General features: G+C 41.4%; 1 protein-coding gene across 2 annotated transcripts in view; it reads right to left on the reverse strand.

Annotated features, from left to right (window-relative positions):
• LOC126336779 (sphingomyelin phosphodiesterase-like) overlaps positions 1-19,557 on the reverse strand; it is a 338,554-nt gene that overhangs the window by 75,656 nt on the left and 243,341 nt on the right. For both annotated transcript variants that reach the window (XM_050000797.1, XM_050000796.1), the window contains exon 3: positions 7,533-7,700. In XM_050000797.1, coding sequence (XP_049856754.1) covers positions 7,533-7,700 — 168 coding nt within the window. The remainder of the gene's footprint in view (positions 1-7,532; positions 7,701-19,557) is intronic.

The following is a 19,557-nucleotide window of genomic DNA, read 5'->3' on the forward strand; positions in this document are numbered from 1 at the left end:
TCTTCACCTGAAATCCTATGGAGGCCACTATGAACATCTGTTGTGATGTAGATGCGATCTACATCTACATCTACATTTATACTCCGCAAGCCACCCAACGGTGTGTGGCAGAGGGCACTTTATGTGCCACTGTCATTACCTCCCTTTCGTGTTCCAGTCGCGTATGGTTCGTGGGAAGAACGACTGTCTGAAAGCCTCCGTGCGCACTCGAATCTCTTTAATTTTACATTCCTGATCTCCTCCGGAGGTATAAGTAGGGGGAAGCAATATATTCGATACCTCAGCTCTGTACTGTGTTCTGGGACAATTTGTTGTTATTGCATGCACACCGTCCATTTCTGACACATGTTTGGACCTTTTTCCTGCCAATTACAGACAGGAATCTATCCCTGCAGTTTGCCAGTTTTTATTAATGTTCAACCTGCATATTTTTTCTTTTAATGAATCACATTTCTATGAACATTTTGATCATGTTATGAACTTTTGGGTCAGTCCAGGGAGGATATTGATGTTGTTATAGTGTTTCATTCACTGATTTGTGTACAGTTGTCCTATGAATATTAGTTAAAGAGATTCTTTCTGAGAAGTAGTACTCTTAAAACAAACTTCTGCTATGTATTGCTGTAACATTGTCTCTGTTCTTGTTTTATTGATGCCTTAAGTTGTACTCTATGATTATGGACCAATTTTTTAGCTTTATTTGTTTTTCTCTTTCTTCATTCTTTTTTCATTTTTGATGGTGTGCATTACTCTTATTTATTAATGTACTTGTTTATTAATATTGTGAAAAGGAAATTTGCCACTCACCATATAATGGAGATGCTGAGTTGCAAATAGACACAACAAAAAGACTGTCACAATTAGATGGCAAACACACACATACACACTTACTCAAATGCAGCTCACACACACATGACTGCAGTCTCAGGCCACACTGCAATCAACAGCACCAGTGCATGATGGGAGTGACGACTAAGTGGTGGTAAGGAGGAGACTGGGGTGGGGAGGTGGAGGTATAGTATGGTAGGCATTGCACACAGTGACAAGCTGTTGGGGAGTGCAGAGGGAAGAGGTGGAAAGAGGGTAGGGCAGCTATATGCAGTTGGCAGGTTAGACAGAGGAAGCCGCGAGGGGGGAAGGGGGAGGGGGGTAGAAAAGAAGAGAAGTAAAAAGACTGGGTGCAATGGAGTATTGAGGGCAGTGTAGTGCTGGAATGGGAACAGAGAAGGGGCTGAATGGGAGAGGACAGAAGAGTTACGAGGACATAGGATATATTGCAGGGAAAGTTCCCACCTGCACAGTTCAGAAAACCTGGTGTTGTTGGGAAGGACCCATATGGCACAAGCTGTGAAGCATCATTAAAGTGATGGACGTCTTATTTGGAAGCATGCTCAGCAACAGGGTGTCCACTTGCTTCTTGGCCACAGTTTGTCGGTGGCCATTAACGTAAACAGACAGCTTGTTGGTTGTCATGCCTACATAGAATGCAGCACAGTTGTTGCAGCTTAGCTTGTAGATCACATGACTGGTTTCACAGGTAGCCCTGCCTTTGATGGGGTAGGTGATGCTTGTGACCAGACTGCAGTAGGTGGTGGTAGGATGTGGAGAACAGGTCTTGCATCTAGGGGTATGAGCCATGGGGTAAGGGGTTGGGAGCAGGGGTTGTTAAGGATGGACAAGTATTTTGTGTAGGTTCGGTGGATGGTGGAATACTACTGTGGGAGGGGCGGGAAGGATAGTGGGCAGGACATTTCTCATTTCAGGGCATAATGAGAGATAGTTGAAACCCTGGTGGAAAATGTAATTTAGTTGCTCAGCCCTGGGTGGTACTGAGTTACAATGCTCCTCTGTGGCCAGATGATGGGACTTTGTGAGGTGGTGGAGACTGGAAGATAAGGCATGGGAGATTTGTTTTTGTACAAGGTTGGGAAGATAATTACAGTTTGTGAAGGCTTCAGTGAGACCCTCAGTATATTTTGAGATGGACCGCTTGCCACTGCAGATGTGGTGCCCATGGGTGGCTAGGCTGTATGGAAGGGACTTCTTGGTATGGAAGGGACTTCTTGGTATGGAAGGGTGCCTTCTGTCAAAGTGGAAATATTATTTCTGGTTAGTAGGTTTGATATGGACGGAGGTACTCATTAAGCCATCTTTGAGGTGGAGGTCAACACCTAGGAAGGTGGCTTTTTGAGTTGAGTAGAACCAAGAAAAGCAAATGGAGGAGAAGTTGAGGTTCTGGAGGAATGTGAGTAGGGCGTCCTCATCCTTGATCCAAATCACAAAGATGTCATCAATGAATCTGAACCAGGTGAGGGGTTTAGGAGTCTGGGTTTTTAGAAAGGATTCCTCTAGATGGCCCATGAATAGGTTGGCATAGGATGGAGTCATGTGGGTGCCCATATCCATACCTAGGATTTGTTTGTAGGTAATGCCTTCAAAGGAGAAATATTTTTGGGTGAGGATATAGTTGGTCATGGTGACTAGGAAGGAGGTAGTCAAAGGCAAAGTATTTTTGGGTAAGGATAAAGTTGGTCATGGTGACTAGGAAGGATGTAGTTAGTACGGAATCTGTTGGGTGTTGGGAAAGGTAGTGTTCAAAAGCAGTAAGGCCATGGGCATTCGGGATGTTAGTGTAAAGGGAGATGACATCAATAGTGATGAGAAGGGCACCATGTGGTAAAGGGATTATGGAGAGTTGGTGGAGGAAATAGTTGGTATCTTTTATATAGGAGGGTAGGTCCCAGGTAATAGAGATTCTCTCACTTTGGCCACAGTAACCAGCCACAATGGGGTGTCCTGGGTGTAGAAGGTGGGAGTGCAGGGAGTGGTAGGGGTGAGTAGAGAGATGGACTCCAGGAAGAGATTGTGGGAAGGGCCTAAGGATTAGAGGAGTGACTGGAGATCCTATTGGATTTCTGGAATGGGGTCAATGTGGCAAGGTTGTAGGTAGATTTATCTGACAGCTGATGGAGCCTTCTGCCAGATAATCCTTGTTGTTCAAAACAACAGTTGTGGAGTCTTTATCCATGTTAGGATTATAAAATCAGGATCAGTTTTAAGATGGTATACTGCAGTTCTTTCTGCAAATGTGAGGTTTGCATGTTGAGGGATTTGGGGAATGATGGTGAAGCAAGGTTCACAGTTAAGAAATTCTGGAAAGTTAACAGGGGGTGATTCATCTTTCCTTCTCCTTCCCTCTTTCCTGATGAAGCAACTGACGGTTGCGAAAGCTCAAAATTTGGTGTGTGTGTTTGTGTGTTATTTTATTGTGCCTGTCTACCGGCGCTTTCCCACTTGGTAAGTCTTGGAATCTTTGTTTTTAATATACCTCCTAAATAAAAATGTACACGACCATTTGATACGAGGAAAGGAAAATAATTACACAAAACAGCAAAATCTAAAACACAATGAGTGCATGAAGCATTCAATAGATTTTTTAACAAGTTACCAAAGCAATTGAGGAAGTAAAGGAATTAAATTTATTTAAAAATGGTTTAAAAGTGTGTCTTCAGAGAAATGTATATACAGTATGAGTGAATATTAAATATCAAATTGAATATTAGCTGTTATATTGTAACAGAAGATATGTAATAATATCATATATGCCTATAAAATGTAATCTTGTTTTTCCCTACATTTTATGCATGTATAAAATTGTATAATGCACCCAATACTCTCAGCTGAAAATCACCAACTAGAGTCCACATGCAAATAAATAAATAAATAAATAAATAAATAAATGTTTCTTTCTCTAGCATTAATTTGTATGTAACTGTGTCCTTGCATGCATGTATTATTTTTCTTGCAATAGCTCAATATTTATTCAAGTTTTTCCTATATACTTTATCTGTGTGCTTTATCCTATTGGTCTCATGTGTTTGTAATTCGTTCATTGAGCCTCCAGCTCCATCTTTCCTGGTTTCCATTTATAATCTTTCATAACAGTGAATAATCTGTGCTTAAACTGCTTGTGTGAGTGAAATTAATCTTGAATTTTCTGTGTTTCTGAAACTTGCTTTGTTCAGAGGTGAACCACGTGTCACTGTGAATAAGCTGAGTGCTCAGCTTTTCCTATTCATTACTTCACCTGCACCAATGAATTTCTCTCAATCTTTTTTGAACATGTGTTGGTTACGTAGTCAATTTCCAACTCTTTATTATAATTAGCATGCTTGCTACCTTTGATAAATTACTCAACCACATGGACTTTGTCTTTTGTTCTTACATTTGAATATTTTTGGATCATTTAGTACATCCAATATTACCACTGGCTTTATTTATTGTCAACATCACGTTTTCTTTGCCATAAATGTGTGTGTACAATGATGGTCTAATTTCTTTGTATCTTTAATTTTTTCTATGTGAATCCATTTGTGAGTGTGCTAACCCATCCTTTCCCTTCCTTGAATTTCATGTGTGATTCGACCAACAAAGCCTTTTTGCCATGTATCAGGTTTCAATTAAATGTTATTTTATGAGTAAATCAGGCACTAGCAAATGTTAATGTTAGGATGTTACTTCTGTATTTTTATGCCAGTTTTCATGGAAACATATGTTTCAATCTAAAATTTTACATCTTGTCTCACCATGTTGTTTTACCAGTTTTCTCACCTGCCATTGCAAGCACTACTAAAGTGCAAGTCATGATTCAGCAAATGCCTTACTTTTTTGCTGAAGATTTAAGTGATCTATTTTAAATGTTCCTTAAGGAAGCAATAGTTTCACTGACAATAATGAACATCTTAAAGACAAAGTAAACTAAGACTATACTTCCCCCAAAAGAAGTAGTAATATGCTGTCAGATGTGGGTTGTTAAATGAGGCCTAGCTTCTTATTTACTTTTCAGTGAGATAGTTGGGTAGCTGCATTGATAATTTCTTTCAGTCATATAATTTATGCCAGCTGATACTAAATTCATATAACTTAGTCTGCTGTAAATTGGCTTCACCATTCTGCAAATAGTAATATTTCATTTAGTTTTTGTCACAGCCAGCCACAGACATCACACTCCACCACACACCAACTATAAACTAACCACTTTTAATAGTTGACAAGTACAGTTACACAAATGTTTTTTTTTTTCTTCAAAGAATTAGATCTAACAGTAGCTGAGTAGTATAAGAGGAGAAATAGTGGCATTTTCCAAATATACACTCCTGGAAATGGAAAAAAGAACACATTGACACCGGTGTGTCAGACCCACCATACTTGCTCCGGACACTGCGAGAGGGCTGTACAAGCAATGATCACATGCACGGCACAGCGGACACACCAGGAACCGCGGTGTTGGCCGTCGAATGGCGCTAGCTGCACAGCATTTGTCCACCGCCGCCGTCAGTGTCAGCCAGTTTGCCGTGGCATACGGAGCTCCATCGCAGTCTTTAACACTGGTAGCATGCCGCGACAGCGTGGACGTGAACCGTATGTGCAGTTGACGGACTTTGAGCGAGGGCGTATAGTGGGCATGCGGGAGGCCGGGTGGACGTACTGCCGAATTGCTCAACACATGGGGCGTGAGGTCTCCACAGTACATCGATGTTGTCGCCAGTGATCGGCGGAAGGTGCACATGCCCGTCGACCTGGGACCGGACCACAGCAACGCACGGATGCACGCCAAGACCGTAGGATCCTACGCAGTGCCGTAGGGGACCGCACCGCCTCTTCCCAGCAAATTAGGGACACTGTTGCTCCTGGGGTATCGGCGAGGACCATTCGCAACCGTCTCCATGAAGCTGGGCTACGGTCCCGCACACCATTAGGCCATCTGCTGCTCACGCCCCAACATCGTGCAGCCCGCCTCCAGTGGTGTCGCGACAGGCGTGAATGGAGGGACGAATGGAGGCGTGTCGTCTTCAGCGATGAGAGTCGCTTCTGCCTTGGTGCCAATGATGGTCGTATGCGTGTTTGGCGCCGTGCAGGTGAGCGTAACAATGAGGACTGCATACGACCGAAGCACACAGGGCCAACACCCGGCATCATGGTGTGGGGAGCGATCTCCTACACTGGCCGTACACCTCCGGTGATCGTCGAGGGGACACTGAATAGTGCACGGTACATCCAAACCGTCATCGAACCCATCGTTCTACCATTCCTAGACCGGCAAGGGAACTTGCTGTTCCAACAGGACAATGCACGTCCGCATGTATCCCGTGCCACCAAACGTGCTCTAGAAGGTGTAAGTCAACTACCCTGGCCAGCAAGATCTCCGGATCTGTTCCCCATTGAGCATGTTTGGGACTGGATGAAGCGTCGTCTCACACGGTCTGCACGTCCAGCACGAACGCTGGTCCAACTGAGGCGCCAGGTGGAAATGGCATGGCAAGCCATTCCACAGGACTACATCCAGCATCTCTACGATCGTCTCCATGGGAGAATAGCAGCCTGCATTGCTGCGAAAGGTGGATATACACTGTACTGGTGCCGACATTGTGCATGCTCTGTTGCCTGTGTCTATGTGCCTGTGGTTCTGTCAGTGTGATCATGTGATGTATCTGACCCCAGGAATGTGTCAATAAAGTTTCCCCTTCCTGGGACAAAGAATTCACGGTGTTCTTATTTCAATTTCCAGGAGTGTACATATACACATGTTTGCCTCAAAAATACATAAACACATGTACAGTAAATTAGATATAATTTTTATAATTCTCCATGTTTGTAGATTATCACAAGCCATAATGTGTGGTTAGTATACTTTACAGAAGCAACAGGGGCTGCTTCTGACTGTTAATGTGTAACTTGACTTGTCCCACATCCCTAAAGATTCCCATTCATGATGTGATCTATGGAGCACAGTGTGTGAGTGACTGTTAGACTGAGTAGTGACTTGTTTGATAACAGTTGACCTCTGTATTTTGTTCTTGATCTTGTCTTTCTCAATCTTCTTATCCATGGTTCTCACTAATTTTATTTCTAAAGCTTTCCTTAATGGATTCAAAGATTTGGTCCATAACTATAATAAATACTAGTGATGACAAGGCACTTCCTTGTTGAATTCCTTTGTCTATTTTAGAGCACCTAGATCTCTCATCTGATATGTGAACAAAGCTTTAACACTGTTAGTGTAATATTTTCTGGCATTAAAGTCCATAAATTTCATCAAAACAGTGGATCCTCAGTGAAATGAAATGACTCAAAATATTTATTACCCTGTGGGTATGTATATCTATGGTAAAATGATTCTCTGGATGATGCTAAAAACTGCAATTGCCGAGATTCGGCTAACTCATCTGTTTACACTGAAACTACATTTTGACATTTACAGTAAATATATGCCACTTAGCACTGCTTGTATATACTCTATACCACTATATCCTGCGCTACTTCAATATTATTTCCTTCCTTGCCAATTCCTTCTTTGCCTTGTTTGTTAGGACAGTTTCATGAAATACTAACTTGCAATTAATGTCATTCTGTTTGCCACAAACTTACTAACAATAATTTGTAGGATAAATGGTATATGTTTCTGATGGTGATGTGTGATTTTCACAAGAGATAATATATCTCCAATATTTCTAAAATGTGTGTATACTTACAATATTGCCCTCAATGAGGCCACTGCAGACCTCCTCAGTCTGTATGTTGAGTGTGACACAAGCATCCAAGACTAAAGCTTGTAATTCATCTTTAGATTTCCCATTCTTGTAATACGCCAGTACTGCATTCAAAACTACATCGCAGAGGACACAAGTGGTCAACTGGTCCTGTAAATCAGAGTATATCAAGAATAACAATCAGTGTTTTATTTATTACAGCAATTACTGAGCTTGCCTCTACTGTTACACTTCTATCTGTGGAAAACAACAACATACATTAATTTTTTTTTTAAATTTATTACTGGAGATCTTCTGCAACTCAAATGTTTTCAAGTGTATGTGAGAGCTCATATTGTAAATGCACTTTTCTGTTTTTTTTATACTGAGTAAAATTATGTCCACTGTATTTATGTTTTGTGGTAATTTATAATGTTGCAAGTGCTTTCAGCCAAGCCATATGATTTCAGCTCACACCATATTGAAAACTGTGCCGCTATTTAATATTTGTGGCATCCTGTGTGAATGGTAACTTACAGTGCCATTATGGTATGCCCTGAACTGTTGTCACCTTAAATGCATATGTGATTGTGGCTTTACTGCATAACAAAACAACAGCAACCCAAATGAAATGAAAAAAATATTTCACAGGCCTATTTAATAAATGCAATTCTGATTAATAATAGTTTGAATATTAACAAGAAACAGAATTTAATTAACAGAACTTTTTTATAATTTTGCATAATTTTGTTTGGCTGTGTGCTATTTTTTAATCTTAATTGCTGTGTAAATCTCTACTGTTATGGAACAAGTTCGTATATGTAAAAGCAAACTATCTTTTATATTCTATTGCTTGACTGTCTACTTGGTGTGCTTCTAAGCACTGAATATTGCACTTGAAGGATATAATCGAGCATTAATCATTATATAGATTCAGTGTTGATGCAGATGGATGATGTTAAAGGTAGACATCAGTGGTGAAATGTTAGCAGTTTCTAGGATTGGGAATGTAGTCTGTTAGTAAAAATAATAAGTATGAGTACAGAATTGCCACCAAAACCAGATACGCCCAGGCAAAAGAGAGGTTGGCCAAACCCATACTCGTTTTCCATGATCATGCAGTTGGTGGAAAATGGTAAGCAAATGAAGGTAGATCTTCTGGCAAAATTTGAGAAAAGCAACAAGCAAAGAAAGGGAGACTGTAGTTGCTTAGAGGAAAATAATAAGCAATTAAGTGAAGATCTTACTCCAGAACGTGGTGAAAACAGAAGGGAAACATAACAGATAGCTTTACCGCAAAATCTGACCAAAACAATGAATTGGTGGCAGCAACTGACTGGCATCTGAGCAGAGAATGTAAACAAAGAACAGATGTGATCAGTGCCCAGCTAGGGGAGCAAATTGACAGGTGGACACAACAATGTAAAGAGATCAAAACTGACATTAGTGACAATAGAAGAAGTGTTGTTGTTGTGGTCTTCAGTCCTGAGACTGGTTTGATGCAGCTCTCCGTGCTACCCTATCCTGCGCAAGCTTCTTCATCTCCCAGTACTTACTGCAACTTACATCCTTCTGAATCTGCTTAGTGTATTCATCTCTTGGTCTCCCTCTATGATTTTTACCCTCCATGCTGCCCTCCAACGCTAAATTTGTGATCCCTTGATGCCTCAGAACATGTCCTACCAGCTGGTCCCTTCTTCTAGTCAAGTTGTGCCACAAAATCCTCTTCTCCCCAATCCTATTCAATACCTCCTCATTAGTTATGTGATCTACCCATCTAATCTTCAGTATTCTTCTGTAGGACCACATTTCGAAAGCTTCTATGCTCTTCTTCTCCAAACTATTTATCGTCCACATTTCACTTCCAGACATGGCTACACTCCATACAAATACTTTCAGAAATGACTTCCTGACACTTAAATCTATTCTCGATGTTAACAAATTTCTCTTCTTCAGAAACGCATTCATTGCCATTGCCAGTCTATATTTTATATCTTCTCTACTTCAACCATCATCAGTTATTTTGCTCCACAAATAGTAAATCTCCTTTACTACTTTAAGTGTCTCATTCCCTAATCTACTTCCCTCAGCATCACCCAACTTAATTTGACTACATTCCATTATCCTCGTTTTGCTTTTGTTGATGTTCATCTTATATTCTTCTTTCAAGACATTCTCCTTTCCGTTCAACTGCTCTGCCAAGTCCTTTGTCATCTCTGACAGAATTACAATATCATCAGTGAACCTCAAAGTTTTTATTTCTTCTCCATGGATTTTAATACCTATTCCGAATTTTTCTTTTGTTTCCTTTACTGCTTGCTCAATATACAGATTGAATAACACTGGGGAGAGGCTAAAACCCTGTCTCACACCCTTCCTAACCACAGCTTCCCTTTCATGCCTCTCGACTCTTTCAACTGCCATCTGGTTACTGTACAAATTGTAAATAGCCTTTTGCTCCCTGTATTTTACCCCTGCCACCTTTAGAATTTGAAAGAGAGTATTCCAGTCCACATTGTCAAAAGCTTTCTCTAAGTCTACAAATGCTAGAACCGTAGGTTTGCCTTTCCTTAATCTTTCTTCTAAGATAAGTCGTAAGGTCAGTATTGCCTCACGTGTTTCAACATTTATACGGAATCCAAACTGATCTTCCCCAAGGTTGGCTTCTACTAGTTTTTCCATTCGTCTGTAAATAATCCATGTTAGTATTTTGCAGCTGTGACTTATTAAACTGATAGTTTGGCAATTTTCACATCTGTCAACACCTGCTTTCTTTGGGATTGGAATTTTCTTCTTGAAGTCTGAGGGTATTTCGCCTGTCTTGCTCACCAGATGGTAGAGTTTTGTCAGGACTGGCTCACCCAAGGCAGTCAGTAGTTCTAGTGTAATGTTGTCTACTCCTGGGGCCTTGTTTCGACTCAGGTATTTCAGTGCTCTGTCATACTCTTCATGCAGTATTGTATCTCCACTTTCTTCTTCATCAACATCCTCTTCCATTTCCATAATATTGTCCTCAAGTACATCATCCTTGTATAGACCCTCTATATACTCCTTCCACCTTTCTGCTTTCCTTTCTTTGCTTGGAACTGGGTTTTCATCTGAACTCTTGATATTCATACAAGTAGTTCTCATCTGTTTCAGATAAGAACTGATTTTATCAGATAAACCTGTTTTATGCTTTCAACAATATTATAAAAGGATAGCTTGCTACTCACCACATAGAGGAGGCTCTGAGTTGCAGACAGCTACAAGAGAAAGACTATAAAACATTTAAGCTTTTGGCCAAAAGGCCTTTTTCACATTTAGACAAGCACAACTCATTTGTACATGGCCATTTTCTATGGCCTGTGAAGATACTGCAGGATGCAACTTGGTCTGACGTGAGCAGCAGTCTGAGGTTGGTGGTGGGGTTGAGGAGGTGGCCTGGGGTGGAGATGGGAAGGGGTTTCAGGAAAGGGATGGAGGAAGATTATGTGCTGCCTGTGAGAGCATGCAGGGATGTGGTGGGGACTGGATAGTGCTGCTAGCAGCTATGGCTGCTGTGTAAGAGCACATGAGTAAGTGACCACACATAATTTTGACACCTTGTGGATTTACTGGTTATTTTTCTGTGAATGCTGTTAAATGTAATATAGATGCAGTAATATGAAATACACTGCACTTAAATTTACTGTACTGTTCCACATTGCTACCCCTCTAGACTCCATGAAACGGGGTATCAATGGCCCGAACACACTGTCAGTTGTGCACGTTTTAAGGAGCTTCTGCTCATGCATGGCTGGCATGATGTAATTGCCTTATGGGTCAAATACATGTAGATCAGGTAAGCAATGTGCATGAGTTGTGGCGTGCACAGCTAGGTGTTACCACTCAACTACAAGTCTACACAGTGCCACTACATGGTAGCACACTCCATTCATTTGGCAGCTGGGGTAAATCCCGTTAGATGGTAGCACACTCATCAGATATGTCAATTCACTTGATATATAGTAAAATTAAATTGGACGTCAGAATATGTTATAGTTATACTGACAGTAAAATCTATTTTGTGGGCTTCTGAATGAGTTATAGTATATTAAGTTTGGTATTTTATCAGACAGTAATCCTTTTTATTCCTAACAAGAGAGTGCACCAGTATAGTAATTTTCATTTACCTGTAGTCAGGTGACTGTGTTGGTAGACATTAAGGCATTACTATCTGAGTTTAATCATTTCCATAAACAGCAGTTTGTGTTGTAGTTGACCGGGTACTGTGTGGTCTACAGTACGGACAGAAAACAGTGAATCGGCTTTTGTGTGTAGTTTCAAGATGAGCTCTGCTGAATCGGTTTTAGGAGATAACAGAAAACTAAATTACCAGGAAAACTTAGCTTCAAAGAAACTAGGGAGACCTCCGACAAGATTTGTTGATTGAGAATGTTACCAAATCAAATAAGTGTGACTACAAGTGAACATTTAAAAAAGAAGTGTACAATAAGCATAAGTGGTCCTGTGGGTGCAACATAAGACAGGCACTGTATTGTTTCCCATATCGATTTTCAGTCTAGAAATTGATTCATGGACTAATACAGTCATAGGGATCTTGTACACTTGTCCAAACATATAAAAAAAAAAACACAAAACTCCCACTTACACAAAAATGCAAACATGGGACTCTCAGTGCTTAGTAAAGTGAACATCAGTACTCAGCTTGACAGTGTATACAGAGAACCAGTCAGGAAACATAACAAGCAAGTGGACAGGAATAGACAAATCCTCTCCACTTTAATAGACTGCGTAAAATTTTGTGGGTTGTTTGAGTTAGCTTTACCTGGTCACAATGAGTGGGAAGATTCAGATAACTCAGGAGTATTTCATGGGCTTGTAAATTTACTAAGTGCTATTGACAGCTCAGTGGAGGAACACTTAGAAATTGCAACTGTGTTTAAAGGTACATCTAAAACTATTCAAAATGAGGAACACTTAGAAATTGCAACTGTGTTTAAAGGTACATCTAAAACTATTCAAAATGAACTAGTGGATTGTATGCTCTTTACCATGCAACAATTGATGGCTGTGTATAGATACGAACTTCATGGCTCTGTTGTGGAGAGATTATGGGGCTTCATTAGCCCTTATACACAGGATGGTGAGACGTTATTTAATGCAATTAATTCTCAATGCAAATGGAAAGAAGTAAAAAGTGATCACACAATACTATGATGGTCTTACTGTTATGAGTGGAGGCATTAACAGTGTTTAGGCAAGGATTAAGCACATGTATCATAGGGCTTATTATGTTCACTGCTATGCTCATCAATTCTATATACAATCTGTAAACAAATATGTTAGAATATTTTCTCTAATGTTTTTGGCTTTCCAGTTTTTTTTCTTCTGGTCATCACACAGAACAAGTGTGCTAGACAGAATTGTGCAGACCAGACTACCATGGTTAGCAGCTATAATATAGGTTTTTAACTGTCATACAATCAACCCACAGATAAAGAGGACAAGGAAAGTCTCATCAAGTGTTTAAAAGAAATGATCCTCTCTGATCATGCAGATGAAAAAACCAAATCAGAAATTTATGGTCTCCTCTCCAATATGAATGACCTTAAGTTCTCATTTTGGCTAGAAATTTTCCATAGGATCATGCCAAATGCAGACATACTCTCCAGAAGCTACAACATTGGCATCTTGAAGCAAAAATCATTACACAATATTTATTGGCGTTTGAAGATACAATTACAGAAATAAGAAATAATGTCATTTCATTATCTTATGAAGAACAAATTCAAAAGAAAAGAAAATAAGAAAATAAAATAGCAGGTGTGAAGAAAGTTTGTGATCCCATAATAAGCCATAGAAATGAAAGATTTTCATTCACGAATCACCTTGTGGCATCAAAATTGTTAGATATGAGTTCATTTTCTCTACTTTCAACAGGTTTTCCTGAGAGAGAACTTGACATCACTGTTGAAAAGTACCCATGGTTATTGAAGTTGCAACTGAGATCAGAGATACAGGGAACTCTTCAGCAGAAAAGACTTTCAATGTGCAAGTGTTGCCGGTGCAATGCTGCAGCTTCTACTAGTCAACAACTTGGAGATCTAGACACATTTCCGCAGTTATGTGAACTAATGAGGTTAATTACAAGAAGTACTCTTACAATAATTGAACCTGAGCATTATTTCTTGACAATGAAAGGATAAAAACCTTTCTTCAAAACATAATGACAGATAACAGGTTTTTGGCATCAGCAATGCTTGCAATTGGAAAAAGAATCCAGAGCCTAAACAGACTGAAACATAGTCATGAACGTTTCCTCCAAAAACCTCAGTACCACAGAAATACAGCCCTTTTCAAAGGCCTTATCTTCTGCCCTGCTCCCAAATTCAATCACCCTGGACTTGTCGATGACCCGGTCCTTGCAGTGGAAATACTTTTTCACCACCAACCCTTTGGAAATACTTTTTCACCACCAACCCTACCAGTCAGACCCAACCCAAATCTAATATTAAACTGTGTGTGACTCAGTTTGCTCCCACATCCAACTGTGATTGATCCTCACTGCTCCCAAATCATCTCCTATTAATTTTCAAGAATTTCCTAACATCAAACCTTGCCTCACCATCATTCTCCAAATCCCTCAACATAGAAACAACCTTACATCCACAGAACGAACTGCAGTCTACCATCTAAAAACTAATCCTGACCTTATAATCCCATCTCCATATAAGAGCTCTACTGCTGCAGTTTTGAAATGCAGGGAATGTCTGTTGGAAGAACTCCACCAGCTGGAAGATTCATCCACCTACAAATCCTGAAACATTGATTCAATCCCAGAAATACAACAGGATCTCCAGTCTCCTCAGGTTCTTAGGTCCTTTCAAGAACCTCACCCCTGAATCTATCTCTCTCCTTATCCCTACCATTCCCCATACCTCTACCTTGTAGATGCTTCCTGAAGTCCATAATCCCAACCACCCAGGATGCCCCATTGTGGGCAGTTACTGTACGCCCACTGAGAGAATCTCTGCTTTTGAAGATCTAAGCCTTTCGCCTGTTACACGTAACCAACCATCATATATAACAGACACCAACCATTTCCCACACTGACACTCTGCACTTCCTGTTCCTTTATCATCTGGCAGCCAGCTCAGCATTGTTGATGCCACATTCCTCAATACCCATACCTTGCTACTGTTGAACACTACCTTTCCCAATGCCAGAGTGATTCCAAATCTACAAAATCCTTCAGGGTCACCATGGCCAGTTGTATCCACACCCAGAATTATTTCTTCTAGAAACAAGTCCATGGTACAACAATGGACACCACATGGCATCAACATACACCAATCCATTTTTGAGCCATCTTGAGGAAGCCTTTCTAATCACCCAGAATCCCAAGCCCCTCACCTGTGCTGCACAGTGTGGCTGCATGGTCTGAGGCACCTTGCCATGGTTCATGTGGCTCCCCCTGTCGGAGGTTCGAGTCCTCCCCAGGGCATGGGTGTGTGTGTTGCCTTTAACGTAAGTTAGTAGTTTAAGTTAAATTAAATAGTGTCTAAGCCTAGGGACTGATGACTTCAGCAGTTTGGTCCCATAGGATCATAACACCAATTTCCAGTTTTTTCCCCTCACCTGGTTCAGATTCCATGATCTGGACCAAGGGTGAGGACATACTAACCACATTCCTCCAGAATCTCAACACCATGTTACCCATTCACTTCAACTGGTCCTCCTCAACTTAACAAGTCACGTCCCTTGATGTCAACCCCAAGTTAGTCATCCTGCCTCAAGGATGACTAACTGTGTATCTCCATTCACATCAAACCTACCAACTACCAATAACACCTCCACTTCAAAAGCTTCCACCCATTCCAGTTCCTTCTATACAGCTTAGCAAACTGTGTTCATCTCACCTGTAGAGATGAGCAGCTCCTCTCCAAATATATTAAGGGTCTCACGGAGGCCTTCATAAATTGAAACTATCCTCCTAACCTTGTTCAAAAACAGTTGTCCCATGCCTTGTCTCTTCAACAACCTACCACATTCCACATACCTTCAGTTCAGTCACAAGGGAACACTCCTCTCATGACTCACTGCTACCTAGGACTGGAACAACTGAATCACATTCCTTGCCAGTATTTTGACTACCTATATTCATGCACTGAGATAAGGAATATCCTACCTCTCCCTAGTAGTATTCTGCTGCCCAGTTAACCTATACAATATACACAGACAGAAAAAAAGATCACAACACTGTTTAGGAGTTGGGTGACATAAAGGAAAGCTGGTATATGTGTTCCTGCATCTGAAAGATGATGTCTATTCAATTTTTGCATCAGTTTCATAAGAGTGGTACTAGAAGTGCCACTATGAGGATGTAGTTCAGGTTTGGTTTAAATGCACACTGTAATGGTCTTGAGTATTAGTTACCTTTGAGATTGGATATGGTGAGGTGATATGAGTCAAGAATACCTTCAAGCTGACAAAGACACCATTATCAGCATGTCACTGTGTTTGAATGAGGTCATGTAATATGACAACAAGAAACTTGATGTTCCTTCTGTGATACTGCAGAAATATGTGGCAAGCATGAAGCCATTGTACATGACGGCTGGCAGTGATGGTCACAAGAATGTACAGTCACATGAAGAAAGGGCTCCAGATGGCCATGTGGCGCTATCAAGAGGGAAGACCATTGTTTTTGGCATATGGCTCTGGCTCATCATAATGCATCTACAGCAGAAATTTCAGCAGCAGTTCGTGCCACGGTGACACAACAAACGGTTACAGATGGGTTACTTCAAGGGCAGCTCCAAGCCAGACAACCTGTAGTACGCATTCCACTGACTCCAAACCACCACCATTTGTGACTTCAGTGGCGTGAAATGAGAGCTAATTAGAGGACAGGCTGGCAGTGTGTTGTGTTTTCTGATGAAAGCTGGTTCTGCCTCAGTGCCAGTGATGGCCATATGTTAGTTAGGAGGAGGCTATCTGAGGGCCTACAACCAGCCTGCCTATTTGCTAGACACACTGGACACACAGCTATAGTTATGGTCTGTGGTGTGATTTTGTATGGCTGCAGGAGCACTCCCATGGTTATCCCATGCACCCTGACTGGAAATCTGTACATCAATCTGGTGATTTGACCTGTTGTGCAATCATTCATGAACAGCATTCCGGGGGATGTTTTCCAACAGGATGATGCTCAGCCTCATACTGCTGTAAGACAAATGTGTACGAAGTGACGGTTTGATTCTCATTCAAACTTAACACGTAATCTATAATTTTCATCACTGGTCATATTATTTAATTTACATGACATTTTAGACGTAATAAAATGAAAAAAAAAAGCACATGTATTTCCAGGAAGTATTTGCACAAAGTTTCAATTTAGGTTTTCCATGCCTGCAGCATGTGATGTTGGGAGCACATCCAACGAGTAATTGTGCACTATTCTTGCTGTCTGGTTCATCAAGACTTACTGTATTACTGATTGTGAATAATGTCACTCACTTCATTGTTTATTGAGGTTTGACTTGGGCTTCCCAAGCCTGATCCTCATCCTTGAAATTTTAATTACAAATGGTAAATAGTCAAATAACATATGAAATCCACCACAACTTCATGAAAATGAAGATGGTTTTTTTCATTATATTACCGCTTGAATGTCATATAAATTAAATAATGTGATCATTGAGGAAAAAAATATAGATTACAAAATAAGTGTTTGTGGAATTCAAATCCTCACCTCATCCACAACCCTCTTCCACTGTGCGTGCACTAATTGCTTGACCACAATGACTTATTATCACTGGCATGTCTGTACAGATACATCAGTTACATAGTAGACGTGTAAAACTACTCTTGCAATTTTCTCAGAACTGCCAGAATAGTGCATCTTACTGCCTGCAGTTTATGTTGTTTTAATGGCTTACTAAACATTTACAAAATTTGAAGTAAATCCCTGATCCCAAATCCCAATGTTGTGGCCTCCCCTTGTTAGATGCAAAACCTGTTCCACACATATTCCTACCATCAACTACTGCTGTCCTTTCAGAGGCATCTCCTCCCCCATCAAAGGGAGGGCTACCTGTAAAAGCAGTAATGTAAGCTACAAACAAAACTGGAACCACTGTGCTGCTTTCTACATCTGTGCATCAACTAAAAAGCTGTCTGTCCTCATAAATGACCACTCCCAAGCTGTGGCTAAGATACTGCTGGACTACTGAGTTGCTGAACATGCTGCTGAACACAATGTGCTTGACTTCAATGACAGCTTCACTGCCTGCACCACAAGCACCCTCCCTGCTAACAACAGCTAATATGAAATGTGCAGATGGGAAGTCTCCCTATAACATAGCTTCCCTTCCATGACCCTTCTGGTCTCAAACTTTGCTAGTCCCAGTCACCATGTCCCTGCATGGTCTCAAAGGGAGCGCAACACTTACAGCTGCCCTTACCCTGCTATCCCCCCCTCCCCCCCCCCCCTTCCCCCTCCATCCGCCATGCTTCCTCCTTACCCCTCACCAATCATCTCAGATCTAAGATTGCTGCTCACATCAGGCCACAGTTTGTTGGTGGCCATTCATGTAGACAGACAGCTTGTTGGTTGTCATGCCTACATAGAGTGCAGCACAGAGGTTGCAGCTTAGTTTGTAAATTGCATGACTGGTTTCACATGGAAGCCCTGCCTTTGATGGGATAGGTGATGTTAGTCACTGGACTAGAGTAGGTGGTAGTAGAAGGATGTATGGGACAGTTCTTGAATCTAGGTCTACTACAGGGTTATGAGCCATTAGGTAAGGGATTGGGAGCAGGTGTTGTGTAAGGATGGACGAGTATATTGTGTAGGTTCGGTGGACAGCAGAATACCATGGTAGGAGGAGTGGGAAGGATAGTGGGCAGGACATTTCTCATTTCGGGGCACAACGAGAGGTAATAAAAACACTGGCGGAGAATGTAACTCAGTTGCTCCAGTCCCGGATGGTACTGAGTTACGAGGGGAATGCTTCTTTGTGGCCAGCCTGTGGGTTTATAGGAGGCAGTGGGAGGCTGGGAAGATAAGGCATGGGAGATTGTTTTCTACAAGGATGGGAGGATAATTACGGTCAGTGAAGGCTTCAATGACCCCCCAGTGTATTTTGAGAGGGACTGCTCATCACTGCAGTTGTGAAAACCTCAGGTGGTTAGGCTGTACAGAAGGGTTCAAATATTTCAAATGGCTCTGAGCACTATGCAACTTAACTTCTGAGGTCATCAGTCACCTAGAACGTAGAACTAGTTAAACCTAACTAATCTAAGGACATCACACACATCCATGCCCGAGGCAGGATTCGAACCTGCGACTGTAGCGGTCACTCGGCTCCAGACTGTAGCACAGCCACTCCGGCCAGCTGTACAGAAGGGACTTCTTGGTATGGAATGGGTGGCAGCTGTCGAAGTGGAGGTGTTGCTGGTGGTTAGTAGGTTTGATATGGACGGAGGTACTGATGTAGCCATATCTGAGGTGAAGGTCAACCTCTAGCAAGGTGGCTTGTTGGGTTGAGTAGGACCAGGTTTTAGCAAATGGGGGAGAAGTTGTTGAGGTTCTGGGGAATGTGAATAAGGTGTTCTTGCCTTCAATCCAAATAGCAAAGATGTCATCAATGAATCTGAACCAGGTGAGGGGTTTAGGATTCTGGGTTTTTAGGAAGGATTCCTCTAGATGGCCCATGAATAGGTTAGGATAGGATGGTGCCATGCAGGTGCCCATAGCCATATCATGGATTTGTTTGTAGGTAATGCCTTCAAAGGAGAAGTAATTGTGGGTGAGGATATAGTTGATCATGGAGACTACGAAGGAGGCTGTTGGTTTGGAATCCATAGGGTGTCTGGAAAGGTAGTGTTCAATAGCAGTAAGGCCATGGGCATGAACAATGTTAGTGTTTAGGGAGGTGGCATCAATAGTGATGAGCAGGGCATCGTTTAGTAAAGGGGGCAGGAACTGTGGAGAGTTGGCTGAGGAAATGGTTGGTATCTTTTATATAGAAGGATAGAT

The sequence above is a fragment of the Schistocerca gregaria genome, chromosome 2 (assembly GCF_023897955.1).
Source record: "Schistocerca gregaria isolate iqSchGreg1 chromosome 2, iqSchGreg1.2, whole genome shotgun sequence".
Taxonomy (NCBI): Eukaryota; Metazoa; Arthropoda; class Insecta; order Orthoptera; family Acrididae; genus Schistocerca; species Schistocerca gregaria.